The sequence below is a fragment of the Mesoplodon bidens genome (assembly GCF_964165515.1).
Source record: "Mesoplodon bidens genome assembly, chromosome: 19".
Classification (NCBI taxonomy): domain Eukaryota; kingdom Metazoa; phylum Chordata; class Mammalia; order Artiodactyla; family Ziphiidae; genus Mesoplodon; species Mesoplodon bidens.
In genome coordinates this window covers 53,450,716-53,478,079 of record NC_138179.1, presented here as the reverse complement: position 1 = coordinate 53,478,079, position 27,364 = coordinate 53,450,716, and the positions used below count along the sequence as shown (strand labels likewise).

General features: G+C 50.0%; 1 protein-coding gene across 1 annotated transcript; it reads right to left on the bottom strand.

The window, feature by feature from the left end:
• Positions 1 to 65: 65 nt before the first annotated feature.
• PIP4K2B (phosphatidylinositol-5-phosphate 4-kinase type 2 beta) lies at positions 66 to 26,607 on the bottom strand. Its single transcript, XM_081219138.1, has 10 exons — positions 26,312 to 26,607; positions 16,769 to 16,866; positions 13,607 to 13,703; positions 11,332 to 11,484; positions 10,282 to 10,428; positions 9,194 to 9,232; positions 8,537 to 8,650; positions 5,400 to 5,658; positions 4,833 to 4,936; positions 66 to 4,226 (listed from the first exon to the last, which is right to left on the bottom strand). Exons 1-10 carry the CDS (start codon positions 26,468 to 26,470, stop codon positions 4,146 to 4,148), a joined length of 1,251 nt encoding a protein of 416 aa, XP_081075264.1. The 5' UTR covers positions 26,471 to 26,607; the 3' UTR covers positions 66 to 4,145.
• Positions 26,608 to 27,364: the final 757 nt, after the last annotated feature.

Below are 27,364 nucleotides of genomic sequence, written 5' to 3'. Positions count from 1 at the left end.
CCTTTTAATTATGAAAAAGATAGATAAAAGGCTCATTTCCAAAGGACTCATACATAACAGGTGTGTACACAAACCTTTTTTGAATTTTATTTTTTTCCTCGGGTTGGAGATTCATCTTAACATGCATGCATCTTAAAACAGTTAACAGGGTCTCGAATTGTTCCGAGCAGACATTAGACAAGCACAGGGGGTTGAAAATTCCTATTTTAAAAAAATGGAAATTGCAGTGGGAAATTGAGAAGTCACACACATATGGTGGGGTGGTAGTTTATCCTGCTCCCCCAAAAGCTGAATCTAAACTTCATTCACATTTTTTAATTACAATGACCTGACCTGATGCTTGGGTGTGCTGAGCCGCACCAGGCCTTCCCCCAAAGGTTGTTGGTTCCCACTTCCTCCCAAAATGGCTCTGAGTAAGGGGAAGGAGCTCCGCTGGAAGTTTCCTCCCCAGCCTCCAAAGGATTGCCCGCCGGGGACAGCCGATTCTCCTCGTCCCTCTGGAGACATACTTCATACATGGCACATTTCAGAAGAAGGCTAGGGCTGTGTCACAAAGCCGCCTGCAGATGGCTGGTAGATTTGGGGGCAGTTTGAATGTTTTCCCTTTGATTCCTGTGCTCAGGCTGGAGCCTCCTCCCCACATTTCTGCCAGAAAAAAGTGGTCTCTGGAACTGGGGGAGCCACAGGTCTAAGGCCAGAGCTTTCTAAGGGTTGTGTTAAACACACTGTCCCTTCTGGCCCCTAACACTTGAGTAGCTCAAATGCTGGGGATTGCTGAAATTTCTTCTCTCTCCCAACCTGAATTGGTAAACAGACAATTAGGAGGGTGGGACTGGCTACTGAGAAAAGTCCTGGGTCTTTGATCCACCTCCCTGGGGCAGGCCCTGGCAGACTGTGAAGAGGGGAAAGTTAGTAGGGCAGGAGTATGTAGTCCCAAGCCCTGAGCGCTACCAGGGTACCTGTTTGAGGCCTAAAGCACAGGCGAGAGAAACAGAAGTAGGAAGAGGGAGAAGGGATGATGAGCTGCCTGTGGAGGGAACCTAGGGAGTGCCACTGAGAGCAGCCACAGGGGCGACTCACAGCACGTCCCGCAGACCAGTAACCCCTGAGCTAGGTAAGGAGACATCGAGCATCGCCTCAGGCTGTGCTTCTGGAACTGCTGGCTTCCTAGCCTGCCCCATAACCCCCAAACTGCAGGGCACAGGGAATGAGCTTGCACTAGGGGACAAAGACTCAGTGGTTCATTAATAGGAACAAGGGCCAGAGGCCACCTTCTAGTGGTCTAGGTGGAGTTTTCAGAGAACCCCTTACTTTGGTGGGGAGACTTGGGATACTAGAGTTTTCTCAGCCATAGACTTTCAGAAGAGGGGCAGGACGGGAGAAGCTGTGACTGGTTAAATGGCAGAGGGAGAGAATGGAGAAGAATCCTGCCCTATCCCCATCCAGGCCTCACCCAGTCAGCCATGTTCTATTCTTATGCCTTTGTTATTGGGAGACCCCGAATTATTCTGGGATGGCATGAGACCACTCAGCTTTTCTTCACGGCTCTAAAGAGTGACGGTGAGGGTAATCACTGCCCCTCAGACACCTGCCCAGAGAGGGACATGGTGGGACTTGGAGAAAAAACACAAAGGTTTGGGGATCACTTCACTTTCTCTACATTCAGACTGCAAACCAAATTTAACATCTTCATCGTTACAAAAAGAAGAGAAAAAACTTGTATAAAACAAGATAAATAGCTTTTAAACATTTGAATGCCAAAGGAGTTAAAGGACCAAACCCAAGGTTTTGAAGATAGCACAGAGAATGAGCTTTAAACAAAATTTAAAATCCACCAAACCACAGCTTAAATGTTTTGACCCAGTCAACAATACTGTCAGAAAAACAAAAAGAGCATTTAAAACAGAATGCTACCTCTCAAAATGTAAACAATATACAAAACAAAAACAAAAGCCCACAAAAACTCGATGTTAAAAGAAGTTAGATACCTGGTAGCTCACCTTCAACTGATAACGACTGGTTACACTTTTCGTACAACATGATGGCGACACGATCAGCAGACCAAATGCAGGAAGCCGAGGGAGCCCAAGGTTGCGGAGGCTGCGAGAGGACAGCCTGAAAAGCTTTTGGGAGATGCTGGGCTCGACTAGGAGCAGATCCAAGTTTTTCACTCTTGATTGGGAGGTGGGGAAATCGAGTCCAAACATTCTTCCTACTAATCCCTTCCTAAGTCGAATTTGTTTTCTCCACGAGCCACTTGGTTCCAAGTTCTTCTCCAGGTCACGTCGCGGTCTTGCTGCTGACGTTCAGAGCTACCTACAGCCCCTTCCTGGGGCCAGGGCAGTTGTTTGGCCCGTCTGCCTCTTCCAGAAGGGTTCCGACAGCCCCAGTAGAGTCCAAGAATGCGGTCTCCATTCCTCCGTGACCTAAATACCGTGGGTTGGGCACAGAGATGGTGCTTGTTCCTGCTCCAGAAGCTGAGCTTGGCCAGGTTTGCAGGGAGCCAAGGAAACCAATCCATTCATTCAAAATGGTTCCACACACTTTCTTTCCATTTGCGGAGTTATCTACAAGTTTTACCGTGTCTCATCCCAAGACCCCAGTTCCTGGTGAGATGGTGAGAAGACGCAGGAATGTACCTCCCCCAACACAGGGCTCTTTTCTCTCCTAGCCAGACCAGACTGCTCTGATGGCATTGCAGAAGGACACAATTCTGAGGCTTAGGTAGCCGGCTCAGAAGGTGGGTAGAGATCCTGAAGGAAGCTGCAGGATGCCACTCCTGAGGAGGCTTGTGGGTGGCAGATCTGCAAAAAGTCTAGAGGGGCCATCGAGGAAAAAGAGGTCCAAGGTTGGGGCCAGGTTGAATCGTACATCAAGCCTCCAAATTGGATTCCCAGGTCAGATCCTCAAGTGGCTCAGAAGCAACCTCAGGCTTGGGTGCCACGCTCCAAGGTGGGGGGCACCACTCCCTGCTGGCCACAACCATCCAGGTGACAAACCACAGGGAGTCAGATTACCTACATGGTAGCCCTGGGGGTTGAAGAGGTATCTCTGCAAGGAGCACCCCAGGCACATGGAGATCTGCCCCCAGCTAAAAGCTCACCTACAAATGAGAGTGCCTGGGAGAAGGTCAGAAGGAAGTAAATGGATGGAGGGCACAAGATCTCATTCGGTACTCATCAGCTTTTCTGGGCTTTCCCAAGGGGAAATAACCATTTAAGCACGAGGGTCCTGTTATATCCAAAGGTGTTTCTAGTTCCTCTTGACTCAGTGGGAGGCTTTATAGAGAAGACATCTGAACTCCAGGGGCCGAGAGAGCCCAGGAGCTTGGGTGGTGATCATGGGGTTCTCTGAGAACCAGCTGTCCGAGAGCCCGGCAGCCCCCGACCCCTTACCATCCCATGAGGATGAACTCACTCCCCTCTGAGATCTTTGATTCTGATCCAAGATGCCTGATGTTGATCTGGAGTGTTCCTTCGGGAAGAACAGCATTTAGATGGAGGAATCATGTAACATTTCACTTGGAGCTGAGGCTGAAACAGTGGAGGAAGCTGTGCACAATACTCCATGAAATTGAAGGTTAATCTAGACAAGATCAGATGCAGCAGGGAGGGCAGAGGTGTCTAACCTCCTCTCCTGTGGCACCAGAGCGCTTTGCTCTGAGAGGACCCTTCGCTGGGTCTCTGGCTGCTTCTCTAATGGAAGGCAAGTGAGAGCAGGTCGGGGGGGGGGGGTGGGGGGGGTGGACAGGGTGTCGAAATACATCGTTATAAATAGCAAATCTGGAGCAACGAAATTTCAGAGACAGAACCCAGATAAACCCACCAAGTCAGCTCTAGCCCCAGGGTATCTTAAAAAGTTACAGGGTAACAAAAGGGAAACCCCTTTTTAACCTGGGTCAAACGGGGGGGAAATCAAGGGCAAGCAGGTGAGGTTACCTCCTGTGAGCACGCGCACACACAGCACACCCCCTCCTCTCCAGCTAGTCTCTTCCAGTGTCACAGGCTGCAGTCGCATTGCTAAAGCCCTCCCCGACCCGCCACTCTGTTCCCCACCCTCCCATCCAGCCCAAAGAACGCCCTCTCCCTCTTCCAATCCCCGACCCCACATCCAGCACTCTGGCTCTGGCTGAAGGTAGAGGGTAACTACGTCAGGATGTTGGACATGAACTCGTTGAAGCGTTTGGAGTACTGCTCAGGGTTCACAGTTGAGATCTCCGCTCCCGCCTGTAATACACAGAGGTCCTAATCAGGAGGCTGTACCTAGGAGGGGCCTGGGTATTCAGGAGCCCCTGGCTCCACATTAGAGTTGAATACTACCCCCCGCCCCCAACTGGGCAGGCCACCTTGAGAAATGGTTCCCATGTCTCCGAAGTGCCCTGGCCCCACTCCTCTGAGTCACAATCCCAGGGCTGCTCCTACTGAAGCAGGAACAAGGAAATGGGGAGGCGGCAGAGGGGCCCCAGAGCTCTGGGGGGCCCCTGTTTAGGGAACAGGAGTTTGAAGCCCATGGGGAAACAGGCCTCTGGCGAGCAGTGTGGGCATGTAAACAAAGCCATTCCTGGCGGTCAACAAGACGCATGACGTGCCCAGCAGCCCTTGGGGAAGGAGCCAGAGAACTAGGGGAAAAGCAAGTTGGGCCTATCAGCCAGCTGCAGGGAGGGGATGGGACGTAGATGGCGGAGAAAGAACACGAGGCAACCAGGCAGGCTGCTCTTCCTGGTCCCCGTCCTGGGAGAAGGGGCCATGAGAGCATCTCCTTCGAGCAGGAGACCTCCCTGGGGTTCTGAGGCCCCACCCGCCCTGGCCTGGATGGAGACACCAAGAACTCACCCCATGTTTCACTGTTTTGGCAGCATGTGCAGCTTTCTTCTTAGCATCATATGGCGTGAGGATATCGATGATGGCCATGAAATAAACCTCCTTCTTGGGGGCACCTGAAGGGGGAGGGAAAGCAGGCAAGGAGGAAGAGGCGGGGAGGAGAGCAGAAAGCAGCTGGGTCCATAACCCTCAGATACGACGTCCAGATCCATCCCTGTCATTTTGAATGTGAGGAAAGGAATGACCCATGGAGTTCTTAGAAGCTTTCATAGCTCTTATCTTATTTGATCTTCACAGCCACCCTGTGGGGTTGACGTGACACTGTTTAGGAGGCTTTGTCCGTCCCATGAACTGGAGCCAAACCAGGCCTCAGCTATCCAGGACAAGCAAAGAGGTGAAGGAAGCCCTGACAGAGAAGGACCCCAGCGCCCCAGAAGACAGAGTTACTGCTGGTGACCCAGGATGGAGGCAGAAAGGGGCCAACGCCAGCAGTTACTAAGATGGAGGCCCACTGAAGTGGGGGAGGGCGGGTAGGATGAGGGCTGGGGACGGGGCAGGCAGGCAGAGGCTCCTACTTACTTTCATGGCTTTTCATGGCATAGACATCAACAGAGGGATCAAATTCCCCAGGACCGAAGAACCGGGGAAGGCTGAGGAGGTTGCCGGGGCTGTCCGGAGGGGTGCCGTAGGAGCAGGGCAGGCTGCCCCCCGCCCCGCCGTTCTCACACTCCTCATCCTCCGCCCGCTCCTCCACCTCCACCTCCTCCTGCTCTGCCCGGTCCACATCGTGGATGCCCACCAGCAGGCTGTAGTCCATGATCTTCAGCTGGGCCAGGAACTAGGGAGGTGGCGGGAGGAGAGATGGAAGGAAGGGGTTACAAGGGACATCTGGAGAGGCAAAGTGGCATCTGGAGAGGGGAGAAAAGGCATTCCTTTCAACTTAATTCTCCCATTCTGAAATACAGCAGAGAGTAAGACATCAGAGCCTCTGCCCTCAACGAGCTCACTGTCTAATGGAGAAGACAGTCACTCCCCAAGGGCGAGGGGCTGCAGGGGTCGACAGCAGTGGGGGGAGGGCCTCCCTGAGGGAAGGAGTTGAGCCTGGCCCAATGAATGACGAGAAGTCAGGCAGGCAGAGGCTGCGGGAGTACAAGCAGAAGGAGCACCGCAGGAAGAGGGAAGAGCCAATTCTGTCTGGGATCAAGAGAGGCCACGGTGAGGTGGAGGAAAGAAATAATGGAACGCTGCACTGCGCATTCCTCATCCATGTAACGAGTGCTGGGAGCAGGATGGTATCCGAGTCTCCTGAGCTAGGACTCAATGACCTGGAGAAGAACAAAGAGCGTGGGAACGATACAGGACGGAAATGGCCAACTGGCATTCCAGTTTAACTAATGTGACGCCACAATCACTGGTCCAAGTCCTCTGTGAACTAGCCAGCAGCCACCATCAGCCATGTGCCAGGCATCCTGCCATGGTCACAAATGAACCCGCAGCACGGCAGGAAACTGTCTGACTGACTAGACGGAGAATCATAACAGGACCAGAGGGGCTCTATGCACAGGCCCAGGAGACAACTAAAAGCATAAGAAGCCCCAGTGGTAGGAGATCAGCAGAATCTCCTCAGGAAAGAAAGGTGAGGGGCACCATTGCAAGCACCTCTGGACAATGCCCTCTGAAGGCCGAAGGAGAAGGGACCACGGTCCCAGAAAAGAGAGACTCTGTGAGCCGCACCCCGTCCCGTCCATCTGCAAACATTTATAAAGTAACATGCAAGTGACAATAAATGAATTGTGTCAACTGCCTGAAATTCTTCTTGAAGGCAGAGTAGGGAGAAAAGGAGGAAAAGGAGGAGAAAGACTCTGGACAAACCGAATGTCAGAATAAAAGCACAAACATAGTAGGGGGTGGTTAAGGTAAAGCTTACTAACAAACAGAAGTCTGTTAAACCCATGTTCCCAGGAGCATTATTCACAACGAAGCAATCCAAGTGTGAGCGTTGATTTTATGTGTCAACTTGACTGGGCTACTGGGTGCCCAGAAATTGGGTCAAATATTATTCTGGATATGTCTGTGAGGGTGTTTATGGATGAGCTTAACGTTTGAATTGGTAAACTGAGTAAAGCAGATTGCTCTCCCTAAAGTAGGTGGGCCTCGTCCAATCAGTCGAAGGGCTGAGAAGCACGAAGAGGCTGACTCTCCTGTGAGTAAAAGGGAAACTCCTCCTGCCCAACTGCCTCTGAGCTGGGACATCAGTTCTTTCCTGCCTTCAGATGCAGACAAACATCAGTTCTTCCTGGGTCTCAAGCCTGCTGGCCTCTGGACTAAAACTACACCATCAGGTCTCCTGGGTCTCTAGCTGGTCAACTGCAGACCTTGGGATGTGTCAACCTCCATAATCATGTGAGCCAGTTCCTTATAATAAACATCTATCTATCTATCTAAACCCTATTCTGTTTCTCTGGAGACTAGAAACTAGATTAATTAGTTAACCTTAACTAGTGACCAAGTGTCCATCAATGGATGAACAGGTAAACAAAATGTAGTATATACATACAATGGAATATTACTCAGCCTCAAAAAGGAGGGACATTCTGACACATAGCACAACATGGATGATCCCTGAAGACATTACAGTAGTGAAAATAAGCCAGACACAAAGGACAAACACCGTATGATCTACTTATATGAGATTCCTAGAGCAGTCAGTTTCACAGAGACACAAAGTAGAATGGTGGTTGCCAGGGGCAAGGGAGAAGGGGGAATGGGGAATTAGCGTTTCTTGGGTACAGAGTTTTCATTTGAAAAGATGAAAAAGTTCTGGAGATGGATGGTGGGGATGGTTGCACAACCATGTGAGTGTACTTAATGCCACTCAACTTCAAAATGGTTAAGATAGTAAATTTTATGTTATGCATATTTTACCACAATAAAAAAAATAAAACATTTTCTAAAGTTTATAGAATTTGGTTTTAATGAACAGGCTTCCAATTTATTAAAATAGGAGACATTGGGACTTCCCTGGCAGTCCAGTGGCTAAGACTCTGTGCTCCCAATGCAGGGGGCCCGGTTTCTATCCCTGGTCAGGGAACTAGATCCCACACGCCGCAACTAAAGATCCCGTACGCAGCAATGAAGCTCCGCGTGCCGCAACTAAGACCTGGCACAGCCAAATAAATATTAAAAAAAAAAAAACAGGAGACATTGAGTTATCAGATATCACATCCATTATTTACCACCTGTCCTCCCCAAAGGAACTTCTCCACAGGAAGTCCCATTCCAACCAGAATGCTGCTAGGTAAGTGAAGAATCAGAGCCAGAGAAAGGCACAGTTGGTGGATCTTAATAGCTGGTTTCCTGTCACTCTGACAGCTGGATGCCCGCCCCCCTCCACTATGGGGACACCACCAGAAAGGAAGCTTGAAGAGGAGTCTGAAAAAGTGGTTGGAACAGACTAGAGAAGAGATGAGGGAAAGCACTCCGAACTGAGTTACACAGGTTCTGCTGGCACAAATTGTGTGCCCCCAAATGGAATGTACATTTGCACTAGCTTTAGATGCAAATAACTACCTACATGGCTCAAATCACCACCCATCCTGTTGTCCACACTCCTGGGAAGTGGTGAATTCAATTTTTCTTAAGTTGAAAGAGGTTCCTGCTCTGGGGACAAGAGGAGGTCCTGCTCAACCGAAGTGAAAACGAGGGTAAATGCATACCTCTACATCCCGTTTCAGTTTTTCCAGGAAGTTCTTTTTACTCTCTTCTCCCACGTGCAACTTCTGCCCTTCATTGAGGAAGTCGTTGTCTTTGAAGGTTGGCAAGTCCTTGGCCTGAGAGAGCAATAGCAGTGTTAGCCTGGTGGCCTGATTTGCTCACCCCAAGGAGTCCTCTGCTGGGGGCAATGGTACAGGAAAGGAAAAGGTCCTCAGCACAAAGGTGGCCAAGCTGCCAAATCAATAGCTCAGTCCAGGAGTCTACAGTCCCAGCTTCGGGCAGGCCGGGATGGCAAATATGTAGCACGAATCAGACAATGAGGACTGACCAAAGGACTTCCTGCTGAGCCCTGAGACTACCTCAGGGCTCAAGCAGCCAGCCCCCCACGGATTCAGGCTGGACTGAGATGGAAACTGCCAGCCCTCCAGGACTATGAAGAACCCAGCAAGGGCAAAGGAAAAGGCCGGGGACCAAGGCCTAGGCCAAGGATGAGGACAGACACAAGCTTAGTGACACAGCGTTTCACATCAACAGACCGCAACGCATGTCTGGGAACTAGGCTGGGGTGGCAGCAGAGGAAGGGACAGGATGGCCAACAGAAGGTGTTTTTGATTCCCAGCGACCCGTTCCACAAGTGATCAGCACAGGCCCCAGCATACCTTCTCCTTGTCACTTGCTTCTCTGGCAACAGTAGAACCCTGAAAGGATAAGAGCCGTCAGGAGACGTCCAGCTGAGGCAAATTCCGTTGATCGAAAACACATGCACCGGTCTTTAGGGAGAGGCGGCGGGAGAACTCAGGCAGGCGGGTTAGACCCCTAGAGGGGCCAGGAGGCAGCAACTCGTCCACTTCCCCGTCACAGACCACTGACAGAGCTCTGACCACACACCAGACACGTGCTCAGGGTATCGGGCCGAACGGAGAGACTCAGTCCCTGCCCTTAAGGAACTCTCCTTCTAACAGGGGGGACAGGCAGTAAGCAGGAGGTACACGACTAACTGACCCATTAATTACAATGGTGCTCAGTGGTACAGGGGAGAAGGCAGGACGCTCTGAGAGCACGTAGTACAGGGGCAGGGGCCAGAGTGGGGAGAGGCGGTGGCCAAAGCCTGCTTCCTAGAAGAACTGATATTTGAGCCGAGCTCGGAAGGTTAAGTAGGAAGTAATTAGGTGGGGGAAGGTGGGGGTGGAGAAAAGGGCAGGGAGAGAAAAGACCGCAGGCAGCCTGTGTGAGATCTGGGGAGGCGGAGAGCACGGGCACTGCAGGAACGGAAAGGAAACCAGTGCAGCTGCAGCAGAGAGAGGGAGGGTGGTGTGAGGAGACGGGCGCCAGGAGGCCAGGTTCAAGAACAACGGAGCGCTGTGCTTCCCAGGCACACGTGTGTTTCTGTCCAGAAATGGGCTTGTGCTGTCGGTCCATGGGGCCTGGGCAGCGGCCAGGGTGCCTGTGTCCGCACAGCCTGTCCCCACACTGCTGCCCTCTGTGTGCACATCCTCCTGACAGGACTTGAAAAACGTCCATTGTTACATAAATATGGAACACTGGGGGCTTCAATAACCTCTGGTCACTGCCACCTGGGCTTGAGACAGCCTTTGGCTCATAAGAATTAGGCACATCCACTCCGGAGCCACTTGCCCACGCGAAAACATATACTCCGGCTTTCCCATTATGTGGAAGTTGGAGTCGTGGACCCTCCAAGCCTCAGGGAGAGGGAGGCCACAGAGCTGGGAAACACAGGGCCCCTTACCTTGAGGTCATACTTGCGGTGTACAGTGAGCCGATGGCTGAACACATTCCTGGTGACCACCATGTAGGTTTCCACGCCGTCCACAGTCAGGCGGTACATGCCCAGGAACTGTGGCAGAAGGGTATTGCCGTGACACTCCACTATGAACTAGAAAGGAAGGCAGGGAAGGAACAGGTGAAGGTGCCAGGATGGATGGGGCTCTTCCTGGGCTAACACGCTCCCTGGGATTCTAGCCTCTAGACCAGTGGTTTACAAACTGGATCCTAGGAAGTCACGGGGGTTCCTCAGACCCCTGTGACTTTACAACAGGTATAAGCCGCCACCACCCTTAACTGGCAAGGCAGAGTGAGAGGCTGAGCAGGCAGTGCAGAGCCCCCTTGGTTTCATCCGATTGGGATTCTGCAGGAAAACCACTGATCTAGGACTTGCGTCTTCTCTGCCAGCCTGACACGGGAAAGCCGAAGGGCAGAGAGAGGACGCCGAGGCAGGGCGGTGAGGCGGCCGCCTGGGAAAGCTGAACGGCTTCGTACCCAAAGCTCTCGCCCACGCCAGGCCCCAGGGTTTTCTGCTGTAACTCCCGCAACACCAGAAGTCCCTTTCACCACCTCTCAGGTGGCCAGAGAGAAGCCAGCTTTCCCTGAAGACCCAGGCAGGCTTCGGACAGGCACTTCCTGCTTTTCTCATGGGCAAGTTCCAGATGAGAGGAGAATGGGAGCGGGAAAAGCAGCAGCCCTGCTGAGCCGACAGGACCTCTTTTAGAAGAAGTGAGGCAGGTGCCAGAGTGTGAAAACTTTCCAACTCTGACGAGAAACAGCTGTTCGACTGGGACTGGGACTGGATCCATAACATGCCTTCATTTCTTTTCTCTTTTTCTCAAGTAGGCATTTCACCCCACAGAAACACGGCCCTGGGGGAGGGCAAGTGCTTGGTTATCAGGAGGTACCTGCCGTTACCAAAGAGGACCAAGCCCCCCCAAGAAGCTCTACCGGGGGCTCCTCTCCCTCTTCCACCAACCCATCCTCTGCTGTTGAGGCTCTTGACTCACCATACCTGGTGGTATTTCTTTAAGATGTTGTGCATCTCAGCCACATCCTCACTTGACACAGTCTTGATCACAAAGCGCCGGTCATAGGTAGTGAGAAAACGTGTGCCGCATCGGCCCTGGCTGTCACTGTTGATGGGGGCACTGCGCGTCACTGAATTCTGATGGACCGAGACAAAAGCTGGTCTTGGGAGGGGAAGGAAGACTCTGACTTGTATCCTGAGTCCTCTCTTATGGGTCAGACTGCTCTACGGCCAACAACACTGAGACAGATGGGACCTTATCCACCCCCTTTCTCATGGGAAATTCACATCTTTCCCATAAAGTCTTCTACAAGAGAGACAAGAGCTGTTCCTTACCACCTGCTCCTAATCCTTGACTGGGATGGGAAGAGGACTGACTGAAATATTTCTTTTCATTCTGATCCTAGAGAGCCTGCTCTAGGAACTAAAACTCGGCCTCAGATGTTAGGGCCCTGGGTTCTAATCCTGGTGCTCACGTGTAATATGACCTTGGGTGAGCCACGGAACTTCTCTACTCTTGAGTTTCCTCACCTGGAACATGAGATGATTTTCCCAGTCTCTTGGGGGTGACGGAGACAAAGCTTAGGAAATATTCAAGAAGTCAAGCATAAGGAAGGAGTGGACGCAGTCATCTTTATTTCCTGTATGCACCCTCAGGCCGGAAAACCCTTCCCAAAGCAGGAAGCTGGTCCTCACCACTGTGCCCAACACCTCTCCCCTGACCTCAAACTCCTGTTTGTCTTTGCAGAGCTACGAGGCAGATCCGGGAGGCAAATCCGACAGATTTCTACCTGTCCCTGCTCCTTCTCGGAGCCCCGTTCCCATTAGGATCAGAAGGCGGGAGAAGCCTCAAGCGGGGAGGGAGTAGGGGAAGGTGTGAGTCAACCAAAGAGATGTGTTCACCAAGCAGATGCTGGGAAAAGACCTTCGGGAGGTCACAAGACAGGGGGTTGACAAGCGTTAACTCGACCCCTGCCTCATTTCCACGCAGCATTTCCTGTCTCTCTAAGTCACGGGTAGTCTAAGAGCAGAGAGTCCCCTCTCTGAACACCATCTTCCCTGCCCCTATTTCAGTCTTGAGCACAATTATTTGCCCAAAAGTCTATTAGAGAAAAAATACAGGATGTGGCTAGATGGCCAAGGGGAAGGGAAAGAGCTACCGTGGAAGGAAGGTGCCCGACAGCCTTGCCAAGAACGGCAAGAAGTTCTCCAAAAGCCTCAAGCTCCAATCAGGGCCTGACCTAGTTCAGGGCTTGGTCCCAACAGGAGGGGCTGGAGGACCTCGCAGCACCTCTTGGACATGGCTGGTCCTGACTGTTCAAGTCCCTGGCATCTCTTCCTCCTCTCACGTTCCCTCACCCTCCTCTTCAGGAGGCCCCCTGGAGTGGAGGACAGGGGGAAGGAGACCCTGCTTCTCAGGATCTACTCTGTGAAAGACTTCCTGGGAGTGGGATGGGAGGAATGACACTATCTTACAAGATGTGAGCATCCATTTAGATTTCACTAGGCTGCACACTCCTTTTTTCCCCCAACAGACAACTGAAAATCAGCTGTATTTCTTACCGCTGCACAAGTGAAGTGGAAAATTCTCCCACCTTCACCACCAGGCTGTCTGCCAGGGGAAGAAGTCCAAGGAAGGTGCTAGGTGGAGAAGTAATAGAAGCTCCAGACAATGAGTCAGGCTAGAGTGTCCCTGATATTGGGATTGATTCCTCCCAATAGGCCAAAGGCCTCTGTGACATGATCACCCCCTGAAGGGGGCAGCTGCCCTGCCATGCCTAGCCCCCCTCCCAACTGTTAGGACAGGGGAGCTTAGGAGGTGGCACTCATACCTGGCAAGAAGTTACACTACCCTTGAAGCCTTCCTTTTATAATCTGTCTTATCAGCGTTAAGAGGCCTCATCTCCCGCTGGCAATAATTCTCTCTTTTAAGTCAAACTACAAAGGAGAAGGGTTCTTCAGCCTAGACTGGGAATGTCACACTAAAATGAAGCAGCTTCCGTAGACCCCTCTCCCTCCCACTGTGCTCCCTCCCAGGGAGAGGAGCCTGAGCCTGCGAGGCATCATGAGAAGCACCTCTAAGGCCCTCACCCCTCCAAGAGCCCACCAACACTGGAGAAAGACTGCCTGGGCTGGAGTGAGACATGACAGGACAACGCAGCACAAGAACAGTAGACACGTTTGCTTCCCTACTTGTCCTGTGGCTTCCTGACCCCCCTCCACTCTCTAACCCCTCCGATTATGCAAAGACACCCCATACCTGGTAATCCTGATCATCAATCCCAAACCTCTCCCGGAGATTTCGGAACACCATGGGGCAGTACTCCTTAAACTTAAAGCGGCTGGGGAGGTTCTCTCTGGGGAAAAGCAGAGACATGTTTTTGTGAACTTCTTATTCCTCTAACTCATACACCAGGACTTCTCAAAGTGTGGTCCACAGGTCACCTGGATCGGAACAATCTGCAGCACTTAAAATGTAGGCTGCTAAGCCCTCAGCATTCTGGAGGTCAGTCTAGAAATCTGCATTTTTAACACACACTCCAGGTGATTCTGAGCATGTAAAAGTTTAAAAACTTCACATTCCTTGTATATACTTTGTAAAAATTAATCTAGCTGTATTCTTATGATTTGTGTACTTTTTCTGAGTACATGCTATCTTTCAATAAAATTTACATTAAAGGGAAAAAAAACCTTACCTGCAGAGAAGTGAGACTGCGTGTTGGCCCTACTTCACAAGCGCTGTGTTTGCTGCAGGTAGGTGGCCACATGTGAAGAGCTGCTGTGAGGTAAATGTCAGTCTGACTGCTAAAGGGAAAGGCTTTTCTCATCAAAGGACCCCCCTCCTCTGGGGATGCTCCTATCAATACATCCTGAAGATGGTCACACCCAGGGAGTCTTGCCCTTGGCTTCCATCGGGATGGAAGGAGAGGGTGCTTTAGATTGAAGAGGTCCTCAGTCAACTGACTGGGATCCCATCTTTTCATGAAGCCTCGTTTGCTGGCTCCTGGCACCAGTCTATGCCCTCCCCACTCCTTAGTCAATCCACAGACTCCCAGGAGGGAGAATCACCTTGAAGGGATGCCTCCTCCAAATCCTCCATCTTGACAATAGTCAACCTGCTCAGGAACTCCCTTTCAGAAATATGGCCCTCTGTTCTCATCACAAGGAAAACAATTTTTTTTCTATTTCTTTAATTCTGTATCTATAAGAGAGGATGGCTATTCACTAAACTTATTGTGACAATCATTTCATGATGTATGTAAGTCAAATCATTATGCTGGACACCTTAAACTTACACAGTGCTGTATGTCAATTATATCTCAATAAAACTGAGGGGGGGAAAAAAAAAGAAATATGTCCCTCTGACTACTCCAGGATGGTAGACTTCAAGAAAATAAAAACCAGTGGCCTCTCATGAAGGCAGGGGCCTGATCTTCTAGTAAATAGCACTGCAGTCTAATAACTAGCACGTAAGCAGTTGTTGAAAAGACAGAATGAATCAAGAAAGATGAAAAAACAAATAAAGATACTGGATGTCCACTTTAGGCCACGATGTCAGTGTGGTGGACACCATGGACCCTGGTACAATGGCCACACCTGAGCCCTGACCTCTGGCACAGAACAATCCCCTTTCCTGCCTCACAGGGTAGCGCTGCCTCTCCTTCCTTAGGTGGTGTGACATTGGATATAATAACACATATATATTTAGTCTTTGTCCTTGTTTCTGGCACGGAGCTCCTAAAATCTTTGGAATTTCCTAAGTGGTAAGAGTCATCAAGGCGTCTTTGGTTATTTGTAACAAACCCCCTTCAATCACACCTGAATTTATGTTAACGAGGTGACGTTTGTTAAGCCTCTAAGGACGGGTGCTCTTTGCCAGGGGAACCAACCAGGACTAGAGGGTTGGAACTTTCAGTCCCACACCCCTGACCTCCAGGGAGGGGAGAGGGGCTAGAGGCTGTATCAATCACCAGTGGCCAGTGACGTAATCAATCATGCTGTCATAAAAAGGTCCCCATAAACATCCAAAAGGACTGGGTTCGAGAGCTTCCAGGTTGGTGAACACGTGGAGGTTTGGGGCAGGTCGTGTGCCTGGAGAGGGCATGGAAGCTCCCTGCCCATTCCCACATACCTTGCCTTATGCCTCTCTTCCATCTGGCTGTTCCTGAGTCGTATCCTTTTATAATAAACTAGTAATCTAGTACGTAAACTGTTTTCCTGAGTTCTGTGAGCTGCTCAAGCAAATTAATCCAACCCAAGGGGGAGGGTCATGGGAACCTCTGATCTACAGCAAATTGGCCAGAAGCACAGGTGACAACCTGGACTTGAGACTGGCGTCCGAAGCGGGGTGGAGGGGCAGTCCTGTGGGACTCAGCCCTTAACCTGTGAGACCTGATGCTAACTCCAGGTCGAGAGTGTCAGAACTGAACTGAATTGTAGGACACCCAGTTAGTGTCCTACAGAATTGCTTGATGTGTGGGAAACACACACATTTGGTATCAGAAGTGAGTAGTGATGCGAGGGGAGAGGAGAAACACCGTTTTTCTTCTATACAGGTGGCCACTTAGCAAGTAGCAGCTAGGAAGACAGACAGCTTCTAGAATATGATGTCATTACTGACTATGGCAGAGAGAGGCCACTGATGGATGTTTTCAAATCAAGCTTCTCCTCTGGGCTAACAGTCTGGGAGTGGTGGGGTGACAGAGCCCAGCTGGTGAGGTGGTGGAGACGGTGAGACAATGGAGAGGGGAACCAGGATTCAAGGCAGAAAGGAAGAGAGTGTGAGCCGCAAGTATTTCCTTGGGTGACCCACAGGAGGATGAAAAAGCAAGGCCTCTGAAGGGCTTACAGCAGGCCCCAGGCTGTGCCAGGTGAGGCGGCTGCTCCATCAAAGTCTGAGACAGAGACACCAGTGTTAATCCAAGGAGCCACAATGAGCAAAAATGGGAAGGATGACTTTAGATAGCGCCCCTGGGCACCATGCTCAGCCTGTTGTTCACACACTAGTTGGAAAGAAAGAAGCTTGGCTGCATCCCAGGCCAGGAACATGCCTGGCAGCTCCTTGCCTCAGACTAAGATCAAGATAGGCCCACTGCTGTCAGCCTCGTACTAGACACCTCAGCTCCCGAGCAGCTCACTGTTAACTGAACTGGCCCTAGATGAATCACCCTGGGCCGAGCCACAAGCCCCGAGGGACACTGGAGGTAGGCTGATAAAGGACTGAGATGACAGGGCTGCACACGGGGCAGAGGCACATAGTGAATGCATTTTCCCAGCCAGTTGTTCAGCTCTGTGAGCCAGGCGCTGCTGACACACCCTGCTAGCTGCTTGCCTGTCCTCACCACGGCGAGGTGTGGGAGGCTCTCTGCCTTGAGGGGAAGAACTGCCCACAAACCCTGAACCCACTCCGCAGGCAACTTACTTATTGAAGAGATGATTGTCCACCTTGATCTTGCTGTATGCTTTGAAGTCATCTGGCATCAGCATAACAGGGACAGGGACATTGCTCAGCTCATTGATCTGCAAAGCAAGGGGAAAGTGAGGTTCTCAGCCAAGCCACCTGCCTCAGAGAGACAATGTGCTACACCGTGGATGCCACCATCTCACCAAACACACGTCCGTGGATTCCCTCCTTGTCTTTATTTCTGTTCTTTTCTTCAAATAAGTTCCCAACTTCACCTCTACCTACTGAAATTCTCCCCACCTGATAAGGTCCAGCTCAAAAGGCACCTCCCCTACGAAGCCTTCCATGATTCTCTAGACCATAAATGTTCTTTCCTGTCTCGGAATTCCTGAAGCATTGTTTGTATCCATCTTTTGGCCATCTCACAGCCTCCCTCCCATGCAGTTAATGCTTACAAACCTCACAAGCCTGCTTGACTATAAGCTAGGCAAGATCCTATCACTGATCTTTGTAAGCAAAGATCATCTAACTGACCTTGGAGGCTCCACACATGGTACTTGGCACCACGATTTGCATATGGCAGGTACTATATACGTATTTATCAAATGCAATAATAAATGGATCTATGAATAAATATCACCCAACCTATGTGAGTGTTGATTGAGGGCTTTGAACATCTTCATTACAATTGGGGGCCACTCAAGAAATCAGCCTGGGGCAAGAAAAAAGCTGGATGGGTTTATGTGGGTATGTAACTCTTATCTCCAAAGTAAAGGATTAAATTTAAAGTGAGCAGAAGAGGTAGACATCTGGCCACTGGCTCGTTCTTACTCTCCTAATTAAAGCAGGGCCAGTCCCTAAAGCCATGTCCTCTCTTGTGCTGAACTGGGGGAGATGCGGGAGGGTGCCTTGCCCCCACTGCAAACACACCTTCTCATTGTCCTTCATCCCCCCTTCAGGGCGCTGGAGGCTGCACAGGGAACTGGCTTCCCATTGGTGCAGAGCTGAGAGGGCAGCTCCTGCCCTTCCCCATCCCCAGTTTAGCCAATTAGTGGTCTAATTAGCCACAGATGTCCTCTCCCATCACAGCAGAGTATTTGACATTTGACCCTCAACCCGGTTGCCACTAATGCATTCAGGATTTAGAGAGGAAACCTTAGTCCCGACTTAATGGATAGGGGGCAGGGGGAGCACAGTCTTGTGTCTCCTGGATACTTTCCTTGCAAATCCTATTATCTCAATGAGGCCCCATGTGGCAGTGAGGGAATAACCTAGTCATTAGGACTCCTCCAGGAGCATAAATGGGGGGAAATACCATGTAATTTGCTGTTCCTTTCATGTTCCAAACCTTTTTTATTTAGAAATGTCAGAGGATGGAGGAAGTTCAAGTTAATGTAGTAACTGGGCTGGGAAAAACATACCTTCCTAGAATTGGTGAAAAATCCAAGTTACTCATGGGGAAATGAAGGAAGGCATACGAGTGTATGTGTATGGGGAGGGGCCGTAGGGTAGCAGTGTAAGTTGGCAGTGGGGCAGAGACAATAAACTGCTGGCATAACTGACTGGCATCAATGTAAAAGTACAGCCTGTATGATTCCATCTATACGAAATTCTATAATCTATAGTGACAGAAATCCAGTAAGAGGCCGCCTGCGTTGTGGGGGGTGTGGATGATTATAAAGGGGTGTAAGAGGCGCAATTCTAGGCTATTAGAAACGTTCTGTATGTTGTTCAGGATGATGACTACATGAGTACATCATTTGTCCAAAGTCCTCAAATCGTACCCTTAAAATTCCCAGCATCCAGGTCTGAGATGCCCACCACTGGCTCAACAGCCACAGAAAAAAGTTCGGCCAGTTACCATTCCAGGGGGTGCTCACAAGGCAAGCTGGTTGTTTAGTGAGTGCCTAGAGAGGAAACCATTTCGCATCATTTTTCTGCCAACAGAAACAATTCATTGTAGCTGTCCCACTTCCTTTTTCCTGGCATATTAAGCCTGGCTCTGAGATTTAAAAAAAGTTAAGTTCTGCCTTTTCTAGCTTATTCCGCCATGCTAGAAAGAACATATTACTGGCTCAAAGAATATGGTTTTATACCAAAAGGTTCTAGTATCTGCTACTGATTGATTTGGGTTAGTCTAAAATCCAGACTCTGTGCCATGGCCAGGGCTTGTTACTCGGAGAACTAGGAAAGACTAAAACGCTTGCGAGGGGTCAACTGCCCCTTAGCCAGGATGAATTATTCTAATAAGAGCTATTCAGGGATGTTCCATTCGTTAATTCTCTGTGTAACTAACTCTAAGTGCAGCATAGTTTGAAGAGTTGTTAAGTTGGTCAGTTTTTAGTTCTCAATTCATCTCTATTCTCAACTATACAATCCAACAGCAGGACACTTCTAACAGATAATATATTGCTGAACAATCCATATAGCTGAACTACGTAAACTCACCCTCATTTCCACTGGGCCACATGTAGATGATTCACTCTAGGGATTAGCTGTACTATTTTTTTTTCGTTGTGCTAAATTTTACATCCCCAGAGAATTCTATTCAATTTCAGATGAACAAGCACTTACTGAAATACCTACTACATGCTTCATTTTATGTTAGGGAGAAGGGGGTGTGCGGCAAGGGAAGCGTTGTGTGCACTGTGCACACAAAAGTGGGAGGCTTATCCTTTCATCCGGGAGATGACACAAACCCATGGTACGGTCAAGCTTGAAGTCAAGGAGCATTTAAGTAAGTGAGAACCCAGGGACGGTGAACAGAACAGCCATGTCAGAGGAGGGTGAGGTTAATATGGTCAGTCAGACTCCCAGCCCTTACACATCAGGCTAGAAACGGAACCTAATGCCCCTCCTGGTATTGCCAAGAGCACTTGACACTGGAAGAACCACAACAAGATCACGTTACACCCTGCTTAAAAATCTTCCATGGCTCCTCACCAACCTCGGGGTAAAGTTTTAACTCCTTCAGCCTAGCAATTAAGGTCTTTCCTGATCTGGCTCAGACTCTGCCAAACTTCTATCCAGTTAGCTTCTACTCAGCATAGCCTTACTATGCGCCAGTACTGTGCCAGAAGCTGGGGATACAAAAATGAAAAGATATGGTCTCTGTTTACCTGGGAAGACAGATAACAAACAACGAATACAACGTGATGAGTGCTATAGAGTTATGAATAAAGGTAGACGGAAGAGTAGCTTAAGAAATGATTGATGCTGCCTGGGCATGGGAGAGCTGGTGGCTAGAGGAAGCTAGAGAGAAATACCTGTGAGCAAGGCCTAGGAGGGTAGTTCTCCAAAAAAAAAAAAGGAACAAAACACAAAACCCGAGGAAGGGAATCCCAGCTGTGGGAACAGTCAGAAACAAGCCTCAGAGCTGTAAAAGTACACTGCCCATTTTAGGTAGGGGGGCGGGGGGAGAGTGGCAGGGTAGGAGGGAGGTCGTAAGTAGTGGAGGGGGACAGTACTGGAAAGACAGGTGAGCAGCCTCACGTATTATCAATATTAGTAAATAACAGCTGCTTCTATTTATGGAATGTCTGTAAGTGGCCAGTGCTTTATATTATACTATATATCATATATCTCACATATATATCCCATTCTATACTTCTAATACTTAATAGTCACATGTATTATTATTAATCTGATTTTGCCTTTTGCAAAAGGTTCAAGGCACCTCGCTCAAGGTCTACACAGACACTATGTGTAGAGTCAGGATTTGCTCCCAGGTCTGCTGGTGCCAAAGCCTGAGCTCTTTACACTGTGCTGTGCAACCCTTCTTATGGGCTAAGACTACCTACCTGGGGTAAGGTAGTGTTTTCCATTCCTTCCCTCTGTCCTAATAATCTGCAAGGAATCTGTTATGCGAATTTTATAGAAAAGGAAAATGAAGCTCAGAGAGAAAAATTACTACTCCAAAGCTATACTAAGGGACATAGCCTGAATCTGAACTTAGTTTGTCCACTATATGATAAATTTGGACTTAACTATGCAGGCAATGGGAAGTCCTCTCAGGTTTAAGTCTGATCAGGTTTAAGTCTGGGAATTCACACGATCAGATGGGTGATATAGAAAGGTAATTCTGGAATCAAAATCAAGTAAGGATTGGACAGGGCAAAGATAAGAAGCAGCAAGACCATTTATGGGGCTATTACAATAGTTCAGGTAATAGACTATGGCAGCAAGAACAGAAGAAGGAATAAAGCTAAGAGAATCATCCAAGATCTGACTAAATAACACTTCTGTGAAAGCTTCCCTGTCTTCCCAGGTTGAACTAGTTACTCATTCCCCTGTGCATCTTTATATCGTAAATATCCCATCCGCTTGGGTAATTGTTTGCTGACATGTTTCATTTCTCCACTAGACTGTGAGCCCCTGAAAGAAGAGACTATACCTTACCCATTTTTATGTCTTTAGCAGAATGGCTGGCACACATTAGTTACACAATAAATGTTGGTCGGAGGGATGGATGGCTAGAAAGGGGGACTGAAAGATGGCTAACACTAGGATAAAAAGAAAAAGAGACAGCAAAGCTGGTGTGACCATGCCGAAGGTTCATGGCTTGGAGGATGGGAAAGATGATTAAGGTTAGCTATTGAGGCTATGACCAGAATGTAAAGAGTCTTAAATGCCAGGGAGAGGAGAATAAAGGAGAGTGACCAAAAGCTTTGAAGCACGAAAGGTTGTGACTAAAGCAATGTTTCAGGAAGACGTGCCTTTCCTTTACTATCTAGCACATTTCTCGGCCAACCTCTTTCACCTTCAGCAGAAGTGCGCTTGCGGAATGTAAACTCATTTGAGTAGCACGATAAACAGAACATATTAGGATGGTGAGTCTGTTGTATCTCACATCATGTAAGTGGTTTTTGGATTATCCACAATATTGACTCTATGAGCCATCAGCATAAATAATGAGGAGGCTAAACAAGCTGAGTGAGAAACAACTTAGAAGCAGAGAGTTTACTCTGTGCTGATCCTACTGGACATGAGAATTCAGTCACTAGTTCTAGTCTGGTGAACTTCTGATTCCAGAAGCCTCCACCTCCCTCTGTGACCTTCATAGGAATTGCTACCCAGGAGGCGTGCGTTTGGGCATGCAGGCTTCCTGACATGTCCCAGGGTTCCGTGGGTGGCTCCTCAATGGGCTGGCCACCACCGACAATCATTTGTTACCTGCCACCATCAGAAAACATGACGTGCGGGGAACACATTCCCGAGACCAAGGAGGTCCAAGCGAGATGTGAAACTCCAGAAAGGAAAGGGGCAAGAACAGAGAGCCACAGGTGCCAACAAATCCACCCCTGGGTTTATTCCTCCTTTTTACACCTTGGTTTTTCTTTTCCTGTTTGAGTCCCAGTATTCTCTGTGAGGTGGGAAGGTGTGCTGAAGGACAAATTCATCCAAAGGCTTCACTAGAGCAGGAATATTTACTAAAGATTTTTTTTTTGGCCACGCTGCACGGCACATGGGATCTTAGTTCCCAGAGATCAAACCCACGCCCCCTGCATTGGAAGCGCAGAGTCTTAACCACTGGACTGCCAGGGAAGTCCCTATTTACTAAAGATTTTTAAAGTAGCAGGAAAAGAGAAAAAGGCAGGGAAAGGAGGTTCTGGGTCTGCATCAGGCAAAGAAAATGTGTGGACAGAATGGGGGTAGAATGTGGGAGAGAGCGGAGCAGACTTAGGGATAAATCTGTTCCTCACACCATTCACAAAAATTAACTCCAAATGGATTACAGATCTAAATGTAGGAGCTAAAACGAAAAGAGTTTTTCTTAGAAAACGCTGAGTTTTTCTTAGAAGGAAATATAGGAGTAAATCTTCACGATCTTGGGTTAAGCAAACCCTTCTTAGATATGACACCAAAAGGACAAACAACCAGAGGAAAATAGATAAATTGGACTTCATCAGAATTAAAAACCTGAGCTTCAAAACATACCATCAAGAAAGTAAGACAGGGCTTCCCTGGTGGCACAGTGGTTAAGAATCCTCCTGCCAATGCAGGCAACACAGGTTCAAGCCCTGGTCCGGGAAGATCCCACATGCCGCGGAGCAACTAAGCCCGTGCGCCACAACTACTGAACCTGTGCTCTGGAGCCCGCGAGCCACAACTACTGAGCCCGCACACTGCAACTACTGAAGCCCACGTGCCTAGAGCCCGTGCTCCACAGCAAGAGAAGCCACCGCGATGAGAAGCCCACGCACTGCAACGAAGAGTAGCCCCCACTCGCTGCAACTAGAGAAAGCCCGCGCACAGCAACAAAGACCCAACGCAGCCAAAAATTAATTAATTAATTAATTAATTTAAAAAGAAAGTAAAAAAGATAACCCAAAGAATGGGATAAAATATTTGCAAATCATGTATCTGATAAGGGACTTGTATCTACAATATATAAAGACTTACAAATTAATAATAAAAAGACAAATAGCCCAATTTAAAAATGGGCAAAAAGTAATTGGCAAAGGATCTTAATAGATATGTCTCCAGTGAAAATATACAACTGGCCAATAAGCACATGAAAAGATGTTCAACATTGTTAGTTATCTAGGAAATGCAAATCAAAATCACAATGAGATACCATTTCAAATCCACTAGGGTGGCTATAATGAAAAAGACAGACAATAACAAGTGTTGACAGGATGTGGAGAAATCAGAAGCCACACACACTGCCAGTGGAAATGTAAAATGGTGCAGTCACTTTGAAGAACCAGTCAGGCAGCTTCCCAAATAGTTAAACATAGTTACCATCAACCTCCCCTATTCCTTCTGATCACTGGGGTGAGGCTTCATACATACGCGGTTCCTAAAATGGCCAACAGGTTATCAAGCCAGGTCTGCCTCCTCTGGTCTCCACACCCCTATCCCAGGCCACCTCTTCCCTAACTCCAGACCCTCTGGGCTGTATTTCATTCACTAAAACTCTGGTTTTCTCTCTTTATTAGTTCTCCCCTGACAGATCCAAAGTCTTCTGATTTTTTTCTCCCTGTTTCCTACACAGTCTTCCTCTGCAAAGTCCAGGGGCTGCATCTCTTGTCCACAAGAGGAGCTCCTATTACATCACTGAGTTCAAAGGCCTCTTTTTCCACCCAGAAGTAAACTAACCACCTCATGAGAGAGTATGTAACTGACTTGTACTACAGATAAAGACACATCCATCCTTCATGTCTCATACACCATCAACCATAGACCACCACAGCCTAAACGCTTAAATGGGTGAGAAACTAAAGAATCAAAGAAAAGGTGATATCGGAAAACTTAGATTGCAAAAAGTTGCAACGGTGGGCTTCTGAAGGAAGGTGACCTCCAAGAAAGGCTATCAATCCACCAAAACAATGTGGTCCTGACCCCCTTGAGAACTGCAAGATTTTACAGTCTTCTGGGGAGATGCTCCATTTCCCATGGGGACCCACGAAGTCCTAGACCTTACTGCAGGCTAAGCAAAAGCAAGAAAACTTTTGACTAACTGAGCTCCAAAGCTCGGCCTGTCCAGGGCAGTGGTGCACAGTGCATTTCCCCTGAGGTGTTCGCTCATTATGTCCAGAGGCTTGGGTCTTGCTTAAAGTCAATGCCTTCCCAGCTAGCTCTCAAACAAACTTTCTTAAAGTTAGCAAAACTAGAGGGTGACTAGGAATCACAGTTGCCTCTTTATCTGCCAGAGACTCATCGCCTGCCTATCAGAAAACCAAGCACCACATACACTCCTGGGAACTGGCAGGCACAGGCACACACACCTGACCGTAACATTCAGGTTCTCTAACAAGACCGTGGTTCCTATCTGTCCTGGCACTTGGATGAGAGGCAGAACAAGGAAAAGGAGGCAAAGAAAACGAGACCCCCTATTCAAGCACCACCATCGGCCAACACAGCCCACAGTACTGGACCACAGGTGACCTAATCCTCCGTCCAGGGCCTCCATTTCTTCATGTATTAAAATAAGGGACCCAAAGTCCCTTACGACTAGCTGTAACATTCCTGACTCTCAGACCTCTACCAATTCTCCATACAGACAGGATGCTTTCTAGTGAGAAACAAGCTGCACCACAAAATCAAGGATTGATTTCAAGGCAGGGACACAGGGTTCACATTGTGATGACCCAGTTTCCCTTGCAATGTTGTCAGATGACCCCTGAAGCAGCAGGAAGCAGTGGCAACAGATGTTGCTGGACTACTGAATCAAGCAGCTCCCAGAGGTCTAGGCATTACACCAGCGGTTCTCCCTACCCTGGCCAGGACGTCCACCTCCGTGAGGTTACTGAAAACACGAACCTGCCCAAGACCCCCATGTGCACTTCTGTATTAGCGGTAAGGATCTAAAACCCCGGCTCAGACTACGGTTCATCAGTCTCCAGCCAGAGGCTCTTCTAGAAAAGCAAAGCAAAAGGTCCCGCTGGCCCTGCGCCCCTCTGTCATCATTTGGTCTTGTGGGCAATTTCCAGTGCTCAGAAAAGTCAGGGAGCCTAAAGAACTGATATTCACGGGAAACTCAAGCCATTAGCTTCATTTTTCTCATTCCAAACTTTTAGTTGGTGAAGCTGGCATTTCAGGCCCTTTTACTTCCTCTTCTCATTTCCGGTGTAGGGACTCAATGAAATGGTCAGAATGCAAAGAGCAAGTGGCTGGAAGAGAAAGAAGACGCCAAACAAATAGGACACAAACGAAGTCCTCCAGATCAAATACTGTGCGGGGCTCCAACTTCCTAACAGGAGCTGTTGGCCAATCTCAAAACACCCCAAGGATCCAGGGAACCCCTCTCTCATCTTAATCACTGTCCATTATCACATCCTTATGACCATACAATAGAAAGCTCAATAACTGAGAAGTCAGCATCTTTGACATGAACACCACAGGATTCAGGAAGACACATCATCTCTACTATGAGTGGTCCTCATAAGCAGGCCTCACCTTCTCTCAAATGGTTACATTCTCCCTTCTCCCTAACCCAGGAAGACGCTGCTAAAGTGTCTGTGGTCCAAGGAAGCCTGTGCTTCTCCAGTTGATACCTCTCGTTCAAGAAGAAAAAAAGGAAACCCAAGGAGGATTTCCAGTCAGTGGCCAGGAGGTCTGGAGGATGGGGAAACTCTGAGCAGCCACACCAACCGAACGACCAGAAATAGAGGAATACTCAGGCAGGCCAATGCCACTTGCCCTGTCAACTGGACAGTGAGCTAGGCAGCCAATTATAAGGAACATGGGGGAAAACAAATGCAACAAACGGGGTGAGGCGAGAAGAGAGAAAGGAGGGATGAAAGCCATTCCACCCCACCCAGGCCTTCCCTCTGCGCTCCAGGAGCTGCTCGAAGCCAGACGCAGGAAGCTTGAGGGACTGGAGAGAAGGGAAGGACGCGACGGCATACCACCGACGGTGACACCAGGCCTCGCGTGGCGCGCGGGGAGGCACACCCGGCCGGGACGGCGTGCAAGGGTGGGGTGGGCGTGCAACTGGCTTGGCAAGGGGTTGCAGGCGTCACTGGCGGGGCCCGCCGGGCAAAGGCCCGGGACTGCGGGGGGCGTGAGCACGCGCGGGGCCGCGCTCGGAGGGGCGCGCGCCGGGGAGCTGGTTACCGTGTGGTTCACCCCCCACATCAGGACGCTGAGGATCGGCTCGCTGGCCCGAAATAGCTTCACTTTCTGGCACACGAAATGCTTCTTCTTGGTCTTGGTCTTGCTGGCGCTGAGCGGCGCCACCGCCACCGCCGTGGTGCTGGTGCAGTTGGACGACATGCCCGGGGCGGCGGCGGCGGCAGCGAAAGGGGGGGCGTCCGAGACGGCGCACAAGCCAGCGGTCCCAGGCCTCCCCCGGACCGATCCCCACCCCCGCTCCCTCACCGCGCCATGGTCGCGCCCGTCCCGTTACCTCCCCACCCCGCCCCGGTGGTTCCGTCCGCCCCACGCTCCGCCCTTCCCGCCCCGCCCCAGGGAGCCGACCGGCCCGCTCTGCACCCCGCCCCCGGGCGGTGCAGCAGCCCCGCAGTCACCAGGCCCTTTCCTCCCCGCCTGGGTGGTGTCGCCCGTTTTGGGGAGGCAGCGGCCGCTAGGCCCGCTCCTCCTCCCCGGGCCTGACAGGAACCGAGCCGGCCTCCGCGCGCCTCAGAGCCCCGCCGCCGAGCGGGGAGGGGAGGAGGGCTGGGTAGGTCTCGCTGTCTACCGCGGAGTGTCTCCCTGTTCGGGGCCCCCCAAATTTAGCGTTTGGCTCTTTCCTCAACCTGACGTGCCAAGATGGCGGCGGCGCCACTGCTCCGGAGGGGAGGAGGGGCGGAGGGGCGGGAATGCGAGGAGGGTGGGACGTACCATCCCCACCCCGGGGGAGAGAGGAGGACCACAGCGAGGGGTAAAGTCCTGCCGGGAAAGGAAAGAAACGCCCCCTCGCTGCACCCAGGCGTGGATCTTCCCACTCCCCTGGGCCCCGGGGCTCGCTCCACCCGCAGGACACGCCTCCTCCCCCCAGGGCCAATGAGAGGAGCCAGCCAGGAGCCCTGGGTTTTATGAATGGGTCCCGCTCCCACCCACTGGCTGCCGACCTCCTCCCGCCAAAGGGTCCAGTTAAGGGACAGGCCGGCACCGTTAAGACACCTATCCTTCGGTAGAGAATTATAATCGTCTTACTCTCTGGCTCAC